At 69.9% G+C, this 14,039-nt stretch overlaps 1 protein-coding gene across 8 annotated transcripts in view; it reads left to right on the top strand.

The window, feature by feature from the left end:
* Window positions 1–222: 222 nt before the first annotated feature.
* PLEC (plectin) overlaps window positions 223–14,039 on the top strand; it is a 127,049-nt gene continuing 113,232 nt past the window's right edge. For 3 of the 8 annotated variants that reach the window (XM_086875451.1, XM_086875435.1, XM_086875426.1), the window contains exons 1-2: window positions 223–349; window positions 2,905–3,100. In XM_086875451.1, the coding sequence (XP_086731577.1) occupies window positions 2,941–3,100 (160 nt within the window). In that variant the 5' untranslated portion in view covers window positions 223–349; window positions 2,905–2,940. Of the gene's footprint in view, window positions 350–2,904; window positions 3,101–5,908; window positions 6,093–14,039 lie in introns of those variants that run through there. The other 5 variants (XM_086875422.1, XM_086875417.1, XM_086875561.1 and 2 more) reach the window with 4 other exon arrangements.

Genomic DNA, 14,039 nt, shown 5'->3' with positions numbered 1-14,039 from the left:
CTGGGAGCACTGGTCAGGGTTAACCCTCTCCATGCTGGGTGTACTGGGAGCACTGGGGACAGTTAACCCTCTCCATGCTGGATGTACTGGGAGCACTGGTCACGGTTAACCCTTTCCTCCCTGGCGGGGAGCTCCGGCTGCGGGGGGTGGGGCGCTGGGATGAGCCGCCCCCCGGTGCCCGCCCCCCGCCCCGCCCCTGCCGGGAAGCCGGAGCCGGTGCCGGTGCCGGTGCCGGTGCGGGCGGAGCCCCCGGGGCCATTTTCCCCCGGAGCCCCCGCGGTACCGGTGCCGGTGCTCCCCCCCCCGGTCATGCCCCCCCGTCGCGTCTTGGCGGACATCGTGGCGCTCGGTGAGTCCCCCGCGCCTGGGACCCCCGTTACCCCCTGCCCCGTGGAGCCGGGAGCGGCGGGGGGGGCTCGGAGGGTGCTGCGGGGCCGGGGGGGCTGCAGGAACCGGGGGGGCTGCAGGAACCGGGGGGGCTGCAGGAACCGGGGGGCTGCAGGAACCGGGGGGGCTGCAGGAACCGGGGGGGCTGCAGGAACCGGGGGCCTGCAGAAACCGGGGGGGCCGCAGGAGCGGTGGGGGCTGGGGGCTTCGGGAGCCCTCCCCTGGGGGTGCGAGAGCTGTTGGGGGGCTGAGACCCGAGTCTGGGGGTTTGGGGGTCCCCATGGGTGCCCCTGCGTCAGGCCTGGCCTGGAGGGGCTGTGGGGAGGGGGACGTGGGCGATGGAGCCGTGACTCAGGCTTGGCACGGCGCTCTCCCCACGCTCGCCCCCCTTCTCCTGCCCCCCACGCCCCCCGCCCGCTCCCCTCTCCTGCCCCCCCCGCCCGCCCCCCGCCCGCTCCCCGCGCCCACCCCCGCCCGCCGCCCCTCTGCCGGTGGCTCCGCGGTGCCGGCGGCGCCGGGGTCCCGGCGTGCCGGGCGCTGCGGTGTCGGTGCTGCCGGTGGGTCCGGGAGCCCGCCCGGTGATGCCGGGCCCGGTGGCTTTAGCGGGTTCGGAGCTTCTGCAAATGGCGCCGCGGCCGCGGAGAACGCCCGGTGCTGCCGGTTCCTGCGGGAACCAGCCCCGGAGAACGCCCGGTGCTGCCGGTTCCTGCGGGAACCAGCCCCGGAGAACGCCCGGTGCTGCCGGTTCCTGCGGGAACGAGCCGCGGAGAACGCCCGGTGCTGCCGGTTCCTGCGGGAACGAGCCGCGGAGAACGCCCGGTGCTGCCGGTTCCTGCGGGAACCAGCCCCGGGGAACGCCCGGTGCTGCCGGTTCCTGCGGGAACGAGCCGCGGGCAGCGCTGCGGTGGAGCCGGGGCGGGGGCGGCGCCGCGGGGGTCGCGGAGGTGTCGGGATGGCGGGGGCAGGATCACGGAGATGCCGGGAGAGCGGAGGCAGCGGCATGGCGGAGGTGCCGGGATGGCGGGGGCGGGAGGGCGGAGGTGCCGGGATGATGGGGGAGAGCAGGATCACGGAGATACCGGGATGATGATGGGGAAGGCAGGATCACGGAGATACCGGGATCACGGAGATACCGGGATGATGGGGAAGGCAGGATCACGGAGATACCGGGATCACGGAGATACCGGGATGATGGGGGAGGCAGGATCACGGAGGTACCGGGATCACGGAGATACCGGGATCACGGAGATACCGGGATGATGATGGGGAAGGCAGGATCACGGAGATACCGGGATGGCGGGGGCGGGAGGGCGGAGGTGTTGGGATGGAGAGCGCAGGATCACGGAGATACCGGGATGATGATGGGGGATACCGGGATCACGGAGGTACCGGGATGATGGGATAGCGCAGGATCACGGAGGTACCGGGATCACGGAGATACCGGGATGGCGGAGGTGCCGGGATGATGGGAGAGAGCAGGATCACGGAGATACCGGGATGATGGGAGAGAGCAGGATCACGGAGGTACCGGGATCACGGAGGTACCGGGATGATGATGGGATAGCGCAGGATCACGGAGGTACCGGGATCACGGAGGTACCGGGATCGCAGAGTCACCCCCGCCGCTACCGGCGCCATCCGTCCCGCTCCCCCGGGAGCGCTCCCGGAGCCGGGCTGCTGCATCCCCGGCAGCCGCTCTCAGGCCCGGAGCCTCCCGAGCGCTCTCGTCCCCCGGGGCTTCGCTCGGGCCGCTCGGCCCGGCTGCGGCGGCACCGGCGGGCGCTCCCACCGGCGAGCTCCCGGTGCCGGGCCGGCCATGGCCGCGGGGGCCCCGCGGGGATCGCGTCCCTGGCGACACCGCCCTGCTCGGTTCGGCACGGACCCCGCTTCCCCGGGGCTGTCCCGGGGGGTTCCGCCACCTCCGGCGCTCCGTGGTTCTGCCGTGCGCTCTCGGTGTCTGTCCGGTGTCTCCGGCGCCGTCTCTCTGCCGCAGGGGTCGGCGGTGCCGGGGGTCCCTGAAGCGAGAGGGGAGGAGGTGGCGATACCGGGGGTCCCTGGTGCTCCGGTACCGGGGGTCCCTGAAGCGAGAGGGAGGGCAGTGATGATACCGGGGGTCTCTGGTGCTCCGGTACCGGGGGTCCCTGAAGCGAGAGGGGAGGGGTGGCAATACCGGGGGTCCCTGGTGCTCCGGTACCGGGGGTCCCTGAAGCGAGAGGGGAGGGGTGGCAATACCGGGGGTCTCTGGTGCTCCGGTACCGGGGGTCCCTGAAGCGAGAGGGAGGGCAGTGACGATACCGGGGGTCCCTGGTGCTCCGGTACCGGGGGTCCCTGAAGCGAGAGGGGAGGAGGTGGCGATACCGGGGGTCCCTAGCGGGGGTCCCTAGCGTTGGAAGGCGATGGTCCCGGTACCGGGGGTCCCTAGCGTTGGAAGGCGATGGTCCCGGTACCGGGGGTCCCTAGCGTTGGAAGGCGATGGTCCCGGTACCGGGGGTCCCTGACGCCGCCCCTCTGTCGCAGGAGCCGGGGTCTGCGGGCAGCCGGGGGCCGGCGGCGATGGCGGAGGAGAGCTCGAGCGGCAGCAGCGGCTCGCCCGGCGCCGGGGACACGCTGCCCTGGAACCTGGGCAAGCACCAGCGCTCCCAGCGAGCCAAGGCGGCCGCGGGCAACGGGACGGTGCTGGACCCCGCCGAGAGAGCCGTCATCCGCATCGCAGGTACGGCCCGGGGGGCGAGAACGCGGCCGGGGGGTGGGGACGTGACACGGGAGCCGGGACCGGGGGGCTCGGCGAGAGTCGCTCTCCGGGGAGGGGACCGGGATGTGTCCGGGGACCGGGATGTGTCCGGGGGTCTGGATGTGTCCGGGGGTCTGGATGTGTCCGGAGGCCGGGATGTGTCCGGGGGTCTGGATGTGTCCGGAGGCCGGGATGTGTCCGGGGGTCTGGATGTGTCCGGGGGCCGGGATGTGTCCGGGGGTCTGGATGTGTCCGGGGGTCTGGATGTGTCCGGAGGCCGGGATGTGTCCGGGGGTCTGGATGTATCCGGGGGCCGGGATGTGTCCGGGGGTCTGGATGTGTCCGGGGGTCTGGATGTGTCCGGAGGCCGGGATGTGTCCGGGGGTCTGGATGTATCCGGGGGCCGGGATGTGTCCGGGGGTCTGGATGTGTCCGGGGGTCTGGATGTGTCCGGGGGTCTGGATGTGTCCGGAGGCCGGGATGTGTCCGGGGGTCTCGATGTGTCCGGGGGCCGGGATGTGTCCGGGGGCCGGGATGTGTCCGGGGGTCTGGATGTGTCCGGGGGTCTGGATGTGTCCGGGGGCCGGGATGTGTCCGGGGGTCTGGATGTGTCCGGGGGCCGGGATGGGTCCGGGGGTCTGGATGTGTCCGGAGGCCAGGATGTGTCCGGGGTTCGGGATGTGTCCGGGGGCCGGGATGTGTCCGGGGGTCTGGATGTGTCCGGGGGCCGGGATGTGTCCGGAGGCCAGGATGTGTCCGGAGGCCGGGATGTGTCCGGGGGCCGGGATGTGTCCGGGGGTCTGGATGTGTCCGGGGGCCGGGATGTGTCCGGGGGTCTGGATGTGTCCGGGGGTCTGGATGTGTCCGGGGGTCTGGATGTGTCCGGGGACCGGGATGTGTCCGGGGGCCGGGATGTGTCCGGGGGTCTGGATGTGTCCGGGGGTCTGGAACGCGACCCCGGGGGACTCCGCGTGCGCCGGGGGATGGAGGGGTCGGCGGTGTCCGGGGGCGATGCCGTGGGAGTCCCACGTGAGCCGGGGGACCGAGGGGTGACATCGCTCCGGGGGCTGTGCCGGGGTCGGGGCAGTGAAGCTGCCATGGGGGATGCCGAACCGGGCCGGGCCGGGCAGAACCGGGCCGTGCCGAACCGGGCCGGGCCGTGCCGAGCCGGGCCGGGCCTTGCCGAACCGGGCCGGGCCGTGCCGAACCGGGCCAGGCCGGGCCGAACCGGGCCGTGCCTAACCGGGCCGGGCCTTGCCGAACCGGGCCGTGCCGAACCGGGCCGGGCAGAACCGGGCCGTGCCGGGCAGAACCGGGCCTTGCCGAACCGGGCCGTGCCGATCCGGGCCGGGCAGAACCGGGCCGGGCCTTGCCGAACCGGGCCAGGCCGGGTCGAACCGGGCCAGGCCTTGCCGAACCGGGCCGTGCCGAACCGGGCCTTGCCGAACCGGGCCGGGCCGGGCAGAACCGGGCCGTGCCGATCCGGGCCTTGCCGGGCCGGGCCGGGCCGTGCCGCCCCCATCCGGCTTCCAGTGTGTCCCCAAAAAGCGCTCAGCCCGTCCCCCGCAGAGAGCGCTCACACCCCCGGCACAGAACCCTCCCCCCCGGCTATTTCCGTAACCCCTCCCTCCCTCCCTCCCTCCCCGCCCCCTCCCGCCGCTGTCCCCGCTCGCATTTCGGGGCATTGGTGTTTATTTTTAGGGATGACGATGTCCCATCCCATGGGGACGGTGTCCCCCCCGCACCCCCCCCCCAGCTCGCCCACGGCTGGGACTGGGCTCTGGTGGGGGAGGGGGTGTTGGGGGCCGCAGTGGGGTCCCCTCGGTGCCCCCCGGGTGGCGCTGGGACACACAGCTCTAAAAACCCCTCGGTGCTCGTGGGGCTGCTGCGGGAATCCCGGGGGGCGTCCCTGTCCCCCCCAGGCCGGGGGGGACGCGAGGGTCTCTGTGAGGGGGGGGAGGTCAGGCTGAGAACCGGGGGGTCCCTGCGCCAGGCACCCCCCAGCCCATCCCTCATCACCCGAGACCCCAGCCCCACCCCATCCCTCATCACCCGAGCCCCCAGCCCCACACGGTCCCCATCACCCGAGCCCCCCGTCCCTTACCACGCCCCCCTCGCCCCCCTCGCCCCCCTCAGGACACCGTGGGGTCCCCACGGACGGGCCGGCAGTATCGGGGTTCGGCCAGGGCCACTCCCCAGCCCCGTGTGACCCGTCTGGGGGGGCGTGGGGGATTTCCCGTGTGGGGTGTGTGGGGTGTCCGAACCCCACAGGCTGCCGTGGCCGCGGTTCCGTGGCCGTGGTTCGGTGTCCGTGGTTCCGTGTCCGTGGTTCCGTGGGTCGGGGCGGTGTCCGTGGTTCCGTGGGTTCCGTGGGTTCCGTGTCCGTGGTTCGGTGTCCGCGGTTCGGTGTCCGCGGTTCCGTGGGTTCCGTGGGTTCCGTGGGTTCCGTGGGTTCCGTGGGTTCCGTGTCCGCGGTTCCGTGGGTTCCGTGTCCGTGGTTCCGTGGGTTCCGTGGGTCGGGGCGGTGTCCGTGGGTTCGGTGTCCGTGGTTCCGTGGGTTCGGTGTCCGCGGTTCCGTGGGTTCCGTGTCCGTGGTTCCGTGTCCGTGGTTCCGTGGGTTCCGTGTCCGTGGTTCCGTGGTTCCGTGGGTCGGGGCGGTGTCCGGCGGTTCCTTTAAAGGGCTGGCCGGGGGCGCGTCCCGTCCCCTGTCCCGTCCCCTGTCCCGTCCCCGCTCCCGTCCCCGCTCCCGTCCCCGCTCCCGTCCCGTGCCCCTGCCCAGCCGCCGGACCCTCCGGACCCCCCGGACCCCCCGGACCCCCCGGACCCTCCGGACCCCCCGGACCCCCCGGACCCCGGCCCCGCCCTCGCCCCCCAAAACCTCGGTGTGCCGCCATGGCCGCCGCCGGTGCCCCTCCCGCGCCCGAGGAGCAGGACTTCATCCAGGCCTACGAGGACGTGCGGGAGCGCTACAAGGGTACGGGACCCCCGTTCCGGCCGGGGGGCGCGGGGGGCGCGGGGGGCGCGGGGGGCGCGGACGGCGGGGGGGGCGCGGGGAGCGCGGCCGCTCATTCCCATAATTGGGCACGACCGGCACCGCCAGCCCCGGCACGGCCGGGGGGGCCGGGGGGGCCGGGGGGCACGGCCGGCACCGCGGACCCCGCCGAGCCCCCCCGGGAACCCCCCGGGAACCCCCCGGGAACCCCCCCGGAGCCCCCCGGAGCCCCCCGGAGCCCCCCGGGCCGCCGCTCTCAGCGGGGCTCGGTGCCCGGGGAAGGGTGGGGGGCCGTGCCCGCGCCCCCCGGAGCGACCGGCGGGATCGGTGCTGGGGCAGGGGGGTCCCTCCGAGTGCCCCGGGCACAGAGCTGCTGCCGGGGGGCCGGGGGCGGCACGGAGGGGGCACGGGCGGCGGGGGGCGGCGGAGCTCCGGTGGCATCGGTGACACGGGTGGCACGGGTGACACCGGTGGCATCTCGGGCTCCGAGCCGAGATGGGGCGGGGGCCGGTGCTCCCCGCATTGCCCCCGGTGCTCCCCGCGGTGTCCCCGGTACTCTAGCAGTGTCCCCGGTGCTCCCCGCGGTGCCCCCGGTGTTCCCGGCGGTGCCCCCGGTGCTGCCCGCGGTGCCCCCGGTGCTGCCCGCGGTGCCCCCGGTGCTCCCCGCGGTGCCCCCGGTGCTGCCCGCGGTGCCCCCGGTGTTCCCGGCGGTGCCCCCGGTGCTCCCCGCGGTGTCCCCGGTGCTCCCCGCATTGTCCCCGGTGCTCCCCGCGGTGTCCCCGGTGCTCCCCGCATTGCCCCGGTGCTCCCCGCATTGTCCCGGTGCTCCCCGCGGTGTCCCCGGTGCTCCCCGCGGTGTCCCCGGTGCTCCCCGCGGTGCCCCCGGTGCTCCCCGCGGTGCCCCCGGTGCCCGCGCGTGGCCGAGGGCGCCCCGGTGTCGCGGCGCGGGGCCGGCAGCGGCTCGGCCATGTCCTTACATGGGAGCGGGCGCTGCCCGCGGGGGGAGCCCCCCCGGCCCCACACCGGGGGTCCCGGCCCCACACCGGGGGTCCCGGCCGTGGGGGGCTCCTGGCTGCTCCCACCGGAGCGGGACGGCGCTGGCAGGGTGCTGGGGACGGTGCCACCAGCGGCTGTGGCACAGTCCCGGTGTCCCCTGGCTGGGGGCCCCGGTGCGCTCGGTGCCGTCAGGAGCAGCTTGACACGGCCGGGCCTGGCACAGCTCGGCATGGCTGGGCCTGGCACAGCTCGGCACTGCCAGGCCTGGCACAGCTCGGCACCATCCGGGCCTGGCACAGCTCGGCACTGCTGGGCCTGGCACAGCTCGGCACTGCCAGGCCTGGCACAGCTCGGCACTGCCGGGCCTGGCACAGCTCGGCACTGCCAGGCCTGGCACAGCTCGGCACCGTCCGGGCCTGGCACAGCTCGGCACTGCCGGGCCTGGCACAGCTCGGCACCGTCCGGGCCTGGCACAGCTCGGCACTGCCGGGCCTGGCACAGCTCGGTACCATCCGGGCCTGGCACAGCTCAGCACGGCCGGGCCTGGCACAGCTCGGCACCATCCGGGCCTGGCACAGCTCGGCACTGCCGGGCCTGGCACAGCTCGGCACCATCCGGGCCTGGCACAGCTCGGCACCATCCAGGCCTGGCACAGCTCGGCACGGCCAGGCCTGGCACAGCTCGGCACTGCTGGGCCTGGCACAGCTCGGCACTGCCGGGCCTGGCACAGCTCGGCACCATCCGGGCCTGGCACAGCTCGGCACGGCCGGGCCTGGCACAGCTCGGCACCATCCGGTGCCACCAGCGGAGGTGGCAGCGCTTTGGCTGCTGCTGTCCCCTCCCCTGGGCCAGGGCACCGTGGCATGGCCTGGTGCTGGGCGGGTGGCAGCGGTTCAGTGTCACCGTGCTGTCCCACCCCTGGGAGCTGGCAGGGATTGTCACCGTGCTGTCCCACCTGGGTGCTGGCAGGGATTGTCACCGTGCTGTCCCACCCCTGGGTGCTGGCAGCGGTTCAGTGTCACCGTGCTGTCCCACCCCTGGGTGCTGGCAGGGGTTTGGTGTCACCGTGCTGTCCCACCCCTGGGAGCTGGCAGCGGTTCGGTGTCACCTCTGGGTGCTGGCAGGGGTTCATTGTCACCGTGCTGTCCCACCTGAGCGCTGGCAGGGGTTTGGTGTCACCGTGCTGTCCCACCCCTGGGTGCTGGCAGGGGTTTGGTGTCACCTCTGGGTGCTGGCAGGGATTGTCACCGTGCTGTCCCACCTGGGTGCTGGCAGGGATTGTCACCGTGCTGTCCCACCCCTGAGCGCTGGCAGGGGTTTGGTGTCACCGTGCTGTCCCACCCCTGGGTGCTGGCAGGGGTTTGGTGTCACCTCTGGGTGCTGGCAGGGGTTTGGTGTCACCGTGCTGTCCCACCTGGGAGCTGGCAGGGGTTCATTGTCACCGTGCTGTCCCACCTGGGTGCTGGCAGGGATTGTCACCGTGCTGTCCCACCCCTGAGCGCTGGCAGGGGTTTGGTGTCACCGTACTGTCCCACCCCTGGGTGCTGGCAGGGATTGTCACCGTGCTGTCCCACCCCTGGGTGCTGGCAGGGATTGTCACCGTGCTGTCCCACCCCTGGGTGCTGGCAGGGGTTTGGTGTCACCTCTGGGTGCTGGCAGGGATTGTCACCGTGCTGTCCCACCCCTGGGTGCTGGCAGGGGTTTGGTGTCACCGTGCTGTCCCACCCCCGGGAGCTGGCAGGGGTTTGGTGTCACCTCTGGGTGCTGGCAGCGGTTCAGTGTCACAGCGTGGTCCCACCTCTCCAGGTTCCGGAAGGTTCAGTGTCACATTCTGCTGTCACCTCTCCAGGTTCTGGAAGGTTCAGTGCTGTTGGTGCTGGGGCAGGTGTTTGGTGTCACCTGTGTCACCTGTGTCACCTCTCTGGGTGCCAGAGGGTTTGGTGTCACCTGTGTCACCTCTCTGTGTGCCAGAGGGTTTGGTGTCACCTGTGTCACCTCAATGGGTCCCAGAGGGTTTGGTGTCACCTGTGTCACCTCAATGGGTGCCAGAGGGTTTGGTGTCACCTGTTTGGTGTCACCTGTGCCACCTGTGTCACCTCAATGGGTGCCAGAGGGTTTGGTGTCACCTGTGTCACCTCAATGGGTGCCAGAGGGTTTGGTGTCACCTGTGCCACCTCAATGGGTGCCAGAGGGTTTGGTGTCATCTGTGTCACCTGTGCCATGTCTCTGAGTGCCAGAGGGTTTGGTGTCACCTGTGCCACCTCAATGGGTGCCAGAGGGTTTGGTGTCACCTGTGTCACCTCTCTGGGTGCCAGAGGGTTTGGTGTCACCTGTGTCACCTGTGTCACCTGTGCCACCTCTCTGGGTGCCAGAGGGTTTGGTGTCACCTGTGTCACCTCAATGGGTGCCAGAGGGTTTGGTGTCACCTGTGTCACCTCTCTGGGTGCCAGAGGGTTTGGTGTCACCTGTGCCACCTCAATGGGTGCCAGAGGGTTTGGTGTCACCTGTGTCACCTCTCTGGGTGCCAGAGGGTTTGGTGTCACCTGTGTCACCTGTGTCACCTGTGTCACCTCTCTGGGTGCCAGAGGGTTTGGTGTCACCTGTGTCACCTGTGCCACCTCAATGGGTGCCAGAGGGTTTGGTGTCACCTGTGTCACCTCTCTGGGTGCCAGAGGGTTTGGTGTCACCTGTGTCACCTCTGGGTCCCAGAGGGTTTGGTGTCACCTGTGTCACCTGTGCCACCTCTCTGGGTGCCAGAGCGTTTGGTGTCACCTGTGTCACCTCAATGGGTGCCAGAGGGTTTGGTGTCACCTGTGTCACCTGTGCCACCTCTCTGGGTGCCAGGGGGTTTGGTGTCACCTGTGTCACCTGTGTCACCTCAATGGGTGCCAGAGGGTTTGGTGTCACCTGTGCCACCTCAATGGGTGCCAGAGGGTTTGGTGTCACCTGTGTCACCTCTGGGTCCCAGAGGGTTTGGTGTCACCTGTGTCACCTCTCTGGGTGCCAGAGGGTTTGGTGTCACCTGTGTCACCTGTGTCACCTGTGCCACCTCTCTGGGTGCCAGAGGGTTTGGTGTCACCTGTGTCACCTCAATGGGTGCCAGAGGGTTTGGTGTCACCTGTGTCACCTGTGTCACCTCTCTGGGTGCCAGAGGGTTTGGTGTCACCTGTGTCACCTCAATGGGTGCCAGAGGGTTTGGTGTCACCTGTGTCACCTCTCTGGGTGCCAGAGGGTTTGGTGTCACCTGTGTCACCTGTGTCACCTCAATGGGTGCCAGAGGGTTTGGTGTCACCTGTGTCACCTGTGTCACCTGTGTCACCTCTCTGGGTGCCAGAGGGTTTGGTGTCACCTGTGTCACCTGTGCCACCTCAATGGGTGCCAGAGGGTTTGGTGTCACCTGTGTCACCTCTCTGGGTGCCAGAGGGTTTGGTGTCACCTGTGTCACCTCTGGGTCCCAGAGGGTTTGGTGTCACCTGTGTCACCTGTGCCACCTCTCTGGGTGCCAGAGCGTTTGGTGTCACCTGTGTCACCTCAATGGGTGCCAGAGGGTTTGGTGTCACCTGTGTCACCTGTGCCACCTCTCTGGGTGCCAGGGGGTTTGGTGTCACCTGTGTCACCTGTGTCACCTCAATGGGTGCCAGAGGGTTTGGTGTCACCTGTGCCACCTCAATGGGTGCCAGAGGGTTTGGTGTCACCTGTGTCACCTCTCTGGGTGCCAGAGGGTTTGGTGTCACCTGTGCCACCTCAATGGGTGCCAGAGGGTTTGGTGTCACCTGTGCCACCTCAATGGGTGCCAGAGGGTTTGGTGTCACCTGTGTCACCTGTGTCACCTCTCTGGGTGCCAGAGGGTTTGGTGTCACCTGTGCCACCTGTGTCACCTCTCTGAGTGCCAGGGGGTTTGGTGTCACCTGTGTCACCTCTCTGAGTGCCAGAGGGTTTGGTGTCACCTGTGTCACCTGTGCCATGTCTCTGTGTGTGGCACCCAGAGCTCCTGCCACCCCTGCCAGGTGTCGGTGGCTTTGGTGCCGTGGCCCGTGGGGGTGCCCGGTGTCCGGTGCCCGGTGCCCGGTGCCCGGTGTCTGTCTGTCTGTCTGTCTGTCTGGTGCTGATGTCAGGGCTGAGCCAGCACAGCCGGGCAGTGTCACAGGAAGGGTGACAGCGCCGCGGTGGGCACGGAGCCCACGGGAGGCGCTGAGCGCTGCCAGCGCGGCTGGCACGTGCCACCCCCGCGGCTCCGAGCCCGGGGGACACGGCGCCCGCCGTGCCAGGGGCTCTGCCCTGCGTGGGACAGGGGACCAGGAGCTGCTGGTGGCCCTGGCACGGGGCTGGGTGCTGGGGACCCCCGGGTGACACGGGGCACTGTCCTCCCTTAGAGCCACTGGTGTGGCACAGGGCCCGGTGGGCACCGAGGACAGGCTGGGGGACACTGTCCCCTCTGCCACCATCACCACTGTCACTGTCACTGGGCACTGAGGACAGGCTGGGGGACACTGTCCCCTCTGCCACCATCACCACTGTCACTGTCACTGGGCACTGAGGACAGGCTGGGGGACACTGTCCCCTCTGCCACCATCAGTGCTGTCACTGGGCACCGAGGACAGGCTGGGGGACACTGTCCCCTCTGCCACCATCGGCGCTGGCACTGTCACTGGGCACCGAGGACAGGCTGGGGGACACCGTCCCCTCTGCCACCATCAGTGCTGGCACTGTCACTGGGCACCGAGGACAGACTGGGGGACACTGTCCCCTCTGCCACCATCACCACTGGCACTGGGCACCGAGGACAGGCTGGGGGACACTGTCCCCTCTGCCACCATCGGCGCTGGCACTGTCACTGGGCACCGAGGACAGGCTGGGGGACACTGTCCCCTCTGCCACCATCAGCGCTGGCACTGTCACTGGGCACCGAGGACAGGCTGGGGGACACTGTCCCCTCTGCCACCATCACCACTGGCACTGGGCACCGAGGACAGGCTGGGGGACACTGTCCCCTCTGCCACCATCACCGCTGGCACTGGGCACCGAGGACAGGCTGGGGGACACTGTCCCCTCTGCCACCATCACCGCTGGCACTGGGCACCGAGGACAGGCTGGGGGACACTGTCCCCTCTGCCACCATCACCGCTGGCACTGGGCACCGAGGACAGGCTGGGGGACACTGTCCCCTCTGCCGCCATCACCACTGTCACTGGGCACCGAGGACAGGCTGGGGGACACTGTCCCCTCTGCCACCATCAGCGCTGGCACTGTCACTGGGCACCGAGGACAGGCTGGGGGACACTGTCCCCTCTGCCACCATCACCACTGTCACTGGGCACCGAGGACAGGCTGGGGGACACTGTCCCCTCTGCCACCATCAGTGCTGTCACTGGGCACCGAGGACAGGCTGGGGGACACTGTCCCCTCTGCCACCATCAGTGCTGTCACTGGGCACCGAGGACAGGCTGGGGGACACTGTCTCCTCTGCCACCATCACCGCTGGCACTGGGCACCGAGGACAGGCTGGGGGACACTGTCCCCTCTGCCGCCATCACCACTGTCACTGGGCACCGAGGACAGGCTGGGGGACACTGTCCCCTCTGCCACCATCACCACTGTCACTGGGCACCGAGGACAGGCTGGGGGACACTGTCCCCTCTGCCACCATCAGTGCTGTCACTGGGCACCGAGGACAGGCTGGGGGACACTGTCCCCTCTGCCACCATCACCACTGTCACTGTCACTGGGCACCGAGGACAGGCTGGGGGACACTGTCCCCTCTGCCACCATCACCTCTGGCACTGTCACTGGGCACTGAGGACAGGCTGGGGGTCACAGTGTCACTGTGGCTGTGTCACAGCCCTCACAGTGTCCCTGGGGGTCACAGTATCACTGGGGGTCACAGTGTCCCTGGGGGTCACAGTGTCCCGGGGGGTCACAGTGTCACTCTGGCTGTGTCACAGCCCTCACAGTGTCCCTGGGGTTCACAGTGTCACTCTGGCTGTGTCACAGCCCTCACAGTGTCCCTGGGGTTCACAGTGTCACTCTGGCTGTGTCACAGCCCTCACAGTGTCACTGGGGGTCACAGTGTCACTCTGGCTGTGTCACAGCCCTCACAGTGTCCCTGGGGGTCACAGTGTCACTGTGGCCGTGTCACAGCCCCTTCCCAGTGTCCCTGGGGGTCACAGTGTCCCTGGGGGTCACAGTGTCACTGTGGCCGTGTCACAGCCCCTTCCCAGTGTCCCTGGGGGTCACAGTGCCACTGGGGGTCACAGTGTCCCTGGGGGTCACAGTGTCACTGTGGCTGTGTCACAGCCCTCACAGTGTCCCTGGGGGTCACAGTGTCCCTGGGGGTCACAGTGTCACTCTGGCTGTGTCACAGCCCTCACAGTGTCCCTGGGGGTCACGGTGTCACTCTGGCTGTGTCACAGCCCTCACAGTGTCCCTGGGGGTCACAGTGTCCCTGGGGGTCACAGTGTCCCTGTGGCTGTGTCACAGCCCTCACAGTGTCCCTGGGGGTCACAGTGTCCCCGGGGGTCACAGTGTCCCTGTGGCTGTGTCACAGCCCTCACAGTGCCACTGGGGGTCACAGTGTCCCCGGGGGTCACAGTGTCCCCGGGGGTCACAGTGCCACTGTGGCCATGCCACAGCCCCTTCCCAGTGTCCCCAGGAGTGGACAGTGGCCCGGTGGCTCCATTATGGTGACCGTGCCACTGTCCCTCCTGCTATCCCTGCGTTGGGGACTGGCCGGTGTCCGTGCCGGGATCCCTCCTGGTGTCCCTGGCATCGGGGAGTGGCTGCTGGCCACAGTGGCCATGGTGGCCACAGTGCAGTGGCTGTGCTGGAGTCCCTCCTCATGTCCCTGCGGCTTGGAGGCTGGCCAGTGTCCTGAGTGTGGTGGCCAGTGGCTGTGGTGGCTACAGTGTGGTGGCCTCCTGGTCACCCTAGGGCTGG

This window comes from Cyanistes caeruleus, chromosome 1, assembly GCF_971803275.1.
Source record: "Cyanistes caeruleus chromosome 1, bCyaCae1.hap1.1, whole genome shotgun sequence".
Classification (NCBI taxonomy): domain Eukaryota; kingdom Metazoa; phylum Chordata; class Aves; order Passeriformes; family Paridae; genus Cyanistes; species Cyanistes caeruleus.
The sequence above is the reverse complement of the archived record's forward strand: the minus strand, read 5'-3'. Positions and strand labels throughout refer to the sequence as shown.